Source organism: Rana temporaria, chromosome 1, assembly GCF_905171775.1.
Source record: "Rana temporaria chromosome 1, aRanTem1.1, whole genome shotgun sequence".
In the NCBI taxonomy this organism is placed as follows: Eukaryota; Metazoa; Chordata; class Amphibia; order Anura; family Ranidae; genus Rana; species Rana temporaria.
Window position 1 is genome coordinate 468,564,554 of NC_053489.1, and position 9,591 is coordinate 468,574,144.

The window sequence follows — 9,591 nt, forward strand, 5'->3', positions numbered from 1 at the left end:
TTTTTTGTGCAACAACTAAAAAAAGACTGTAAATTTTGAAAAAAAATGACGTTTTTATTTTTTTCTGTAATTTTTTTGTAAATAAGTAAGTTTTCTCTTTCAATTGCGGGCACTGATATGGCGGCACTGATGGGCACAGATGAGATGGCACTGATGGACATCGATGAGGTAGTACTGACGGGCACAGATGAGGTGGCACTGATTGGCGGCGCTGGTATGCGGCACTGATGGGCACTCATAGGCGGCACTGATGGGCACACATAGGCGGCACTGATGGGCACACATAGGCGGCACTGATGGGCACTCATGGGCGGCACTGATGGGCACTGATGGGCACTCATGGGCGGCACTGATGGGCACTCATGGGCGGCACTGATGGGCACTCATGGGCGGCACTTATGGGCACTCATGGGCGGCACTTATGGGTGGCACAGATGGGCACTGTGGGTGGCACAGATGGGCACTGTGGGGTGGCACTGATGGACACTGTGGGGCGGCACTGATGGACGCTGTGGGGCAGCACTGATTTACTTATGTTGCCAGTCAGTGCCCATTTGTGGGCACTGATTGGCATCTTTTTTTTTTTTTCAGACTTTTTTTTTAGACTTTTTTTTGCCCCCCTTTTTTTTTTCTTCCCTGGTGGGCTTCCCTGGTGGTCCATGTGGCGATCCGAGGGGGGGCTGCGCTGATAAACAATCAGCGCGAACCCCCCCTGTCAGGAGAGCCGCCGATCGGCTCTCCTCTACTCGCGTCTGTCAGACGCGAGTGAGGAAGAGCCATCAACGGCTCTTCCTGTTTACATCGTGATCAGCCGTGGTTGGACACGGCTGATCACGTGGTAAAGAGTCTCCGTGAGAGACTCTTTACCTTGATCGGTGTTGCGTGGTGTCAGACTGACACCCTGCAACAACGATCACCGCGATGCGCGCCCCCGGGTGCGCGCAGCGGCTCAGAATCCTGAGGACGTCATATGACATCCAGTCAGGATTCTACAACCACTTTGCCGCCGTCAATATGTCATTGGTGGGCGGCAAGTGGTTAATAATAGCATGCAATGCCAAGCATTTCCAAAGTGAGAAAAGTTCTTTCTTGTATTAAGACAGGTATGGACTCCAGAGAGAGATAATTTTGCCATTGTACGAATCATTAGTAAGACCTCATCTGGAATAAGCAGTTCAGTTTTGGGACCCAGTTCACAAAAAGGATATTCGGGAGTCTGAGAAAGTGCAGAGAAGGGCAACCAAACTGATACGATATCTGTACATGGATGCACTCAGCTTTGAGGAAAGATTAGAGGAACTGTATGTATTCTCTCTTAAAAAAAGGAGATTGGGGCAGATATGATCAACATGTATAAACACATAACGGGTTCATATAGTGAACTTGGTGTTGAGTTATTCACTTTAAGGTCATCACAGAGGACAAGGGGGCCCTCTTCACATCTGAAGGAAAGGAAATTTAATCTCCAAATACGGAAAGCCCTCTTCACAAGGCATGGTGTTCTCGGCTGAGGACAATTAACAACTCTTTAAGATTCACTTACAGTATCTCACAAAAGTGAGTACACCCCTCACATTTTTGTAAATATTTTATTATATCTTTTCATGAAGAAATTACACTTTGCTACAATGTAAAGTAGTCAATGTAAAGCATGTATAACAGTGTACATTTGCTGCCCCCTCAAAATAACTCAACACACAGCCATTAATGTCTAAACAACTGGCAACAAAAGTGACTACACCCCTAAGTGAAAATGTCCAAATTGGGCCAAATTAGCAATTTCTCCTCCCTGATGTCATATGACTCGTTAGTATTACAAGGTCTCAAGTTTGAATGGGGAGCAGGTGTGTTAAATTTGGTGTTATCACTCTCAGACCCCATACACACGACCGGATCTGTCCGTTGGGATTTATCCGCGAATCAGTTCCAGCAGACAAATCCGGTCGTGTGTACGGCCTAGCGGACATTTTTCGGCGGACATTTTTTCCAGCCGACGGTTTTCAAGCGGATAAAAATTTCTTAGCATGCTAAGAAATCTATCCGCTGGAAACCTGTCCGTTGGACTGATCCGGTTGTCTGTACAGACTCACCGGATAAGTCCAAGCGATCCCCATTCCTCGCATGCGTCGAAGTGATTCGATGCATGCGTGGAAGTATTTACCTTCCAGGGTCGCGCATGTCGCCGCGTCATCGTCGCGGCGACGGCGTGGCACGTCACCGCGTATGTTTTCCACGGGGATTTTGATTTGATGGTGTGTACAGCCCATCAGATCAAAATCGGGAGCAGAAATGTCCGCTGGAAACGGTCCGTCGGACCGTTTCCAGCGGATATCCTCTCGTCTGTACGAGGCCTCAGTCTCTCATACTGGTCACTGTAAGTTCAACATGGCACCTCATGGCAGAGAACACTCTGAGGATCTATAAAAAAAGAATTGTTGCTTTAGGCTAGGCTATAAGGAGATTGCCAAGACCCTGAAACTGAGCTGCAGCATGATGGCTAAGACCATACAGTGGTTTAACAGGACAGATTACACTCAGAACAGGCCTCGCCGTGGTCGACCAAGAAGTTGAGCACCGTGCTCGTCTTCCTACTTTCAGGGAGTGATGTACCTAATGCTCCAATCCGACGCGTATCGTCACATCACATGACTTTATCGGGGATTCAGCAACTTTTTTATCTGCTAAATGTGAGTTTTTTAAATTTGTTTTATAATAAATCTTTGCCCAACGGGATTACGCTATGTATGCCTATTCTATTATTTTCACCATCCACTGAGTACCTATCTAAGTGAAGATCTGGAAGCAGAGGGGGGACTGGATCAGACCCACACACTGACTGAGGGCTTATGAACTTGGCGTTCGTGGAGTATTGCCCACTCTCATTTTATACAAGTGAGTGCAACTGTGTGGGACTGTTACCTGTTCCGTTTTGGTTCTGTGACCGAGGTGCGCTATGATTGCTCTCCCTGTGTTTGCTTCCCCATGTATGGCGTACACCTGCTTATGAGAGGACTGCAGCAACAGAAAGGATACTACCACATTGTGTCATTTATACCATCCTTGTCTAAACCCTGTGATCTGCGTTTGCTGTGTATCTTACAGCAGTGAGGTGAGCTGCTTGCAGACACAGAGGTGTATCACCGAAGAAGTTCACAAGCAGTGTGTGTATACAACACTTTAATCACTGGTGGTGGGAGACACTATCACACAAGAATTCATAGACATTTGTCTTAGCAAGTTTTGGATTGCTATTGTTTTTTTGGACTGTGTTTGGACTGTGTATCACATGCACTGGTCATAGCTTCACTCATGTGTTTGTACTGACCCACTGATTTATTACATATTCACTTTGGCATTTGTTTCACAGCTTTATTGCGATAGATCTTTGTATTTTATTTTCACGCTTCTATATCACCTTTATTGGCTGCAAGACAGACATCTATTTCCTTTTGTCCCTTCACAGCGCAGACACCACATTCTAATTTACACTCTTCTAAATATGATGCACAAAAAAGCCGCAAACAGTTTGATGAAGACAAGCAGACTAAGGACGTGGATTACTGGAACTATTTCCTGTGGTCTGATGAGACCAAGATAAACTTATTTAGTTCAGATGGTGTCAAGCGTGTGTGCTGGCAACCAGGTGAGGAGTACAAAGACAAGAGTGTCTTGCCTACAGTCAAGCATGGTGGTGGGAGTGTCATTGTCTGGGGCTGCATGAGTGCAACATGAATGCCAACATGTACTGTGACATACTGAAGCAGAGCATGATCCCCTCCCTTTGCAGACTGGGCCGCAGGGCAGTATTCCAACATGATAACATCCCCAAATACACCTCCAAGACGACCACGGCTTGCTTAAAGCGGAGGTTCACCCTAAAACAATTATATACCGTTACATCCAGCATACTTCCGACATCTACAGTATGCTGTTTATTTTTAATTTTTTGCCGTACATAATGTTTTATTGTTATTTTCCCCCCGGCTTCCGGGTTCTGGCTCCCGCGGGACTGGGCGTTCCTATTCAGAGGTTAGATGATTGACGTATAGTGAAAAACTTCCCCTGGCGCATAAGGCGCGTCACCAGTTTTCCGTAACTAGCCGACCTGCGAGTCGGCTCTATATGGCGCCTGCGCAGTCAGCTTTACACGGCGGGAGCAGGCGCCGTATAGAGCCGTATAGAGCCGACTCGCAGGTCGGCTAGTTACGGAAAACTGGTGACGCGCCTTATGCGCCAGGGGAAGTTTTTCACCAGACGTCAATCAACCCCTGAATAGGAACGCCCAGTCCCGCGGGAGCCAGAACCTGGAAGCCAGGGGGAAAATAACAATAAAACGGTATGTACGGCAAAAAAAACCCAGCATACTGTAGATGTCGGAAGTATGCTGGATGTAATGGTATATAGATGTTTTTTAGGATGAACCTCCGCTTTAAGAAGCTGAGGGTAAAGGTGATGGACTGACCAATCATGTCTCCAGACCTAAACCCTATTGAGCATCTGTGGAGCATCCTTAAACAGAAGGTAGAGGAGCGCGAGGTCTCTAACATGCACCAGCTTCGTGATGTCACAGTAGAAGAGTGGAAGAGGACTCCAATGGCAACTTGTGAAGCTCTGGTGAACTCCATGCCCAAGAGGGTTAAGGCAGTGCTGGAAAATAATGGTGACCACTCAAAATATTGACACTTTGGGCCCAATTTGGACATTTTCACTTAGGGGTGTACTTACCTTTGTTGCCAGTGGTTTAGACATAATGACTGTGTGTTGAGTTATTTTGAGGGGACAGCAAAGCTGTATACTCACTACTTTACATTGTAGCAAAGTGTAATTTCTTCAGTGTTGTCACATGAAAAGATATAATAAAATATTTACAAAAATGTGTGCATCCCAACTACAGCACTTTGCTGGATGGGAGTCTGAACAGACACTTCTTCCTGCTCAAAGATTATTTTCTTATGCATTTAAGTGTCGGTTACCACTCTATGTTCTAGATCAAAGGTGTCAAACACAAGGCCTGTGGGCCGAATCTGACCCTCCAGGCCATTTCATGTGGCCCTCGCACCTCTTCTGCAGCTGCAGGAGAGCTCCAGGCCCTTACTTTCTGCTTTCAAGCAATGCATCCAGCTTCTTCTATACTGTCCTCATACACGTTAGCACGGTGTGTAATCTGACATGTAGCTAAACCGATCCCGTATTCAAGAAGAGAAGAAATTGTACTGCTTTAACTTCCTTTTTTATTGATAGTAGAATGACAGGAAAGCGGTTAAACTACAGAATAAAACAGTAGCATTTAGAACATATCTATGGTACATGGTCTAAGACACAGAATTATCTGCTATGCATGTGGCACATGAGGTAATACAACTGATAGCAACTAGCTATGAAAAACAAGTAACACATATAAGCTAGATAAATGTCACAAGATAGTGGTCTTACCGACTATGCTTGAAAACAGGCTCAATAGCGGATGATGAAGTAGGAACCGAGGGATAATGATTAGGCTCCTGAGACAAGATGGTGACTGCATACTGTTATAAGACAGGATTAAGAAGAAGAAGCAGGAAGTTCCCAGAATAACAGACAGATATCTCACCGCTCCAGGTGAGCCCCGTGAGCAATCAAGGGTTGTTGAACCACCAAGGTGCTGGCAATGCTAATGATAGCAAATAAATGGATGAGAACTGGACAGCCGCACTCCAAAATCACTTAAAAAAGTAGTCTTTTTATTTTTCAACTGCACAAACAGTCACTGCAAACCAACAAGATACAGTATGGCCGACGCGTTTCGCACTTACAGTCAGTGCTTAGTCATGGCAGAATACACGGGGGCTTCCCATAATACACTGAGAAACAAGACTAAATGTAATTCATGAACTGGTCAGTAGATGGTGCTGTTGCCACACAATGTAAAGTACATGAATTATAAGACAGGTAAAAAGAATGCAATGTCAACTAATAACATACAAACAACTGGACCTATATCTAGGGACAGAACACTCCCCGCTTGATGTCAACCGACGTCATTATTGTATTTGTTGGGTGTAAACAGTAGAACGAGTTCTCCTACTGGTCTGAAAAACAATTTGGTTTCTCCCTGTCTGTGTATTTTCAGTTCTACTTTGCGTGTAATTCAGTCCTAACTTGGGAATATCTTATGCCGCGTACACACCATCATTTTATGCGATGGAAAAAAACAAAATTTTCTGTGAAGTAAAAAACAACGTTTTTGAAACTTCAATTTTCAAAAACGACGTTGCCTTCATACCATCGTTTTTTCACAATGCTCTAGCAAAGCGAGGTTACGTTCACCACTTTTTTCCATTGAAGCTCGCTTCATAACTAGCTTCTGGGCATGCGCGGGTTTAAAAACGTATTTTTTTGTGCTACACACTGTCAATTTCTGTGACATAAAAAACAACGTTTTGAAAAACTACACATAAAATTGAAGCACGCTTAAATTTTTTTTGTCATTTTTCAAAATACAGTCATTTAAATTGACGTTTTTAAAAACGTTGTTTTTTTTCATCACATAAAGTGATGGTGTGTACGCGGCATAAGTCACAAGACCTAACGGCCACTCGTTTCTTCGTGACTGGCAGTCTTTCATTAGGACTACATCTCCAGGCTGGAGGTCAGGCTTGCTGGTTTGCCACTTTCTCCTTGGTTGCAGAGTGGGAATGTATTGCTTTTTCCACTTATCCCAGAACGAGTTTGAGAGACTCTGTACTTGTCTCCATCGATTTCTGTAAAGATCTTTGGAATTAAATTCTCCGGGAGGAGCACAAATTTGTTCAGTCTTTTGTGTAAGCAGTGTGGCGGGTGTGAGAACTGTTGGGTAATCAGGATCGCTAGAAATCGAAGTTAGCGGTCTGGCATTTATGATAGCCGATACTTCCGCCATGAAGGTAGTCAGGCTTTCATGAGTCAACTTTGAAGATCCTTCTTGTAAGAAGATTGAGTCAAGTATTCTCCGTGCGATGCCTATCATCCTCTCCCAAGCACCTCCCATGTGTGAAGAGTGTGGTGGGTTAAAGGTCCAAGTGCATCCTCGTTCACTGAGGTATCTTTCTATGTTGTTGACATCTAAGTTGGAAGAGAGTTGAAGTTCTCTCGCTGCTCCGACAAAGTTTGTGCCTCGGTCAGAACGAATGTGTTTGACAGGTCCTCTGATGGCAATGAAATGTCGGAAAGCATTAATGAAACAGGAAGTATCCATTGATTCAATTACTTCAATATGGACAGCTCTGATGGACAGACAGGTGAACATAATCGCCCAACGTTTCCCATGCGCACGGCTTCCTCTGGTTTGACGGACAACAACAGGCCAAGGACCAAACACGTCTAAGCCAACATTAGTGAAGGGTGGATCCGTACTTTGTCTGTCATATGGGAGGTTTGCCATCTTCGGTGGTTGCGACATACCACAAATTTTCCGACAGGTAACACATTTAAATATGAATCTGCATACACATGTTTTAGCTCCAACTATCCACAATCCAGCCACTCTTAGAGCTCCTTCAGTGAACAGCCGACCTTGGTGCTTTGTCTGTTCATGATGGTGTTGCACGAGCAGAGTGGCTATATGATGCTGTCCAGGAACTATCACAGGATGTTTCTCTTTTAGGCCTACATTGGCTTCCATAAGGCGTCCACCTACTCTCAAGAGCCCATCTTCGTCAATCACTGGGTCAAGTTTCCTTAAAACACTTCCTTTGGGCATGGGTCTTTGGTTGACTACACAGTCGATTTCCATTGCATAGGTTTCACGCTGTACAGCTCGGATGATTACATTCCTCGATCGCTCTAGCTCGAGAGCTGTGTAGACACGTTTACAATGATGCCAGCCTCTACAGGTATTTTTATCTGCCGATGATGTTGCTTTGTACGACCTGAGTCAGACAAGTGATGGCACGGACAAGAGATCTCCAAGTAGAGAACCTACTGAATCTGTGGGATTTCAGGTCGTGGTCCAGAGTCTCCGTATTTAACGCAGATACCTCAGGGCGTATCTCAACATCGGTATGTGGGTCCACTAGTTCAAACATGGCAGTTTCTGTTGTGTTGGGCGTCGGCTTATACAGAAAGGTGGGGCCTGTAAACCAAATTGTATCCTTGAGATGGTCAGCAGCGACGGATCTAGTTGCTAGGTCCGCAGGGTTGAGATGTGTAGGTACATGTTTCCATTGTTCAGGAGAGGTAGATCTTCTGATCCTTAGAACTCTGTTGTTGACGTAGACAAAGAAGCGTCTAGCTTCATTACAGATATATCCCAGTACTATCTTGCTATCTGTATATAACTCAGAGTCTTAAATCTCTAGGTCCATTTCTACAGCGATGAGTTCGGCCAACTCCACCGCTAGCACAGCGGCACATAGTTCCAGGCGTGGTATGGTATGCTCCTGGAGTGGCGTTAGTTTCGCTTTACTCATGACGAACCCTACATGACAATGTCCGTTGGTATCTATTGTATTCAAGTAAGCTACAGCTGCAATTGCTTTGATTGAAGCTTTGCAGAAAACACACATTTTTTGAGTCTTAACCTTGGTAGTTGGTACAGAAACATATGGACGAGCTATGTGAAGATTGGAAAAGGCTGTAAGGAAATTCTTCCAGGCCATCCACGTGGTTCTTTCCTTCATGGGAAGAGGAGTATCCCAGTTCGACCCTTCTCTGGTGAAGTCTCTTAACATAGCTTTACCTTTGATGAGTATAGAAGCTGCAAATCCTAGTGGGTCATATAAACTGCTTATGGCTGACAGTACTCCTCTGCGAGTAAAGGTTTTTTTTTCTCTGTTAACCTGGAAAGTGAAGGTATCAGCTTTTATATCCCAGAGTAGGCCAAGGCTCCGTTGCATCGAAGGCGAGTCAAAGCCTAGATCGAAGTCCTTCAAGTCTTCACAATGGTCCTGAGAAGGAAAGGCTTCCATCATTTTCTGGCTGTTAGAAGCGATCTTGTGTAGCCTCAGGTTAGACAGAGAGAACATCTCCTGGGTTCTTTTAAGGAGACTGATTGCAGTCTCATCTAAGGGCATTGATTTCAGACAGTCATCCACATGAAAGTCTTTCTCTACAAAGAGTCTGACATCCGCTCCATACTTTTCTTCTGCTTTCTGAGCTGCGCGTCCTAATCCATAGATGGCGACTGCAGGAGAAGGACTGTTGCCGAAGATGTGAACTTTCATACGATACTCTGTAACATCTTTAGAGGGATCGTTGTCCTTGAACCATAGGAATCTCAAGAAATTTCTATGTTCTTTCTTAACTAGGAAGCAATGGAACATCTGTTGGATATCAGCTGTGAATGCAATGGAGTTTCTGCGAAAACGGAGAAGCACTCCTATGAGCTTGTTGTTTAGATCTGGACTTGACAGCAAAACGTCGTTCAATGATACGCTTGAGTCAAACACCACTCTGTTCTGACCTGGCTTCTTCGGGTGATACACCCCGAACATGGACAGGTACCAGCGTTCTTCCGATTCTTGAAGTACAGGTGCTAGCTCTGCATGACCGTTCCGGAATATCTTTTCCATGAAGGTAAAGAAGTGATCTCTCATCTCAGGTTTGTTTCTCAGGTTGTGCCTGAGAGAGACAAAT

General features: G+C 44.9%; 1 protein-coding gene across 1 annotated transcript; it reads right to left on the reverse strand.

Annotated features, from left to right (window-relative positions):
- Positions 1–6,609: 6,609 nt before the first annotated feature.
- LOC120932856 lies at positions 6,610–7,750 on the reverse strand. Its single transcript, XM_040345650.1, has 2 exons — positions 6,861–7,750; positions 6,610–6,796 (listed from the first exon to the last, which is right to left on the reverse strand). Exons 1-2 carry the CDS (start codon positions 7,748–7,750, stop codon positions 6,610–6,612), a joined length of 1,077 nt encoding a protein of 358 aa, XP_040201584.1.
- Positions 7,751–9,591: the final 1,841 nt, after the last annotated feature.

Bases quoted from the DNA above. Each gene is read 5' to 3' on its own strand.
- LOC120932856 (XM_040345650.1), bottom strand. From the start codon at position 7,750: ATGGAAATCGACTGTGTAGTCAACCAAAGACCCATGCCCAAAGGAAGT. The intron at 6,797-6,860 runs AACTTCGATTTC...CTGCTTACACAA, and splicing joins ATCATAAATGCCAGACCGCT to AAGACTGAACAAATTTGTGC.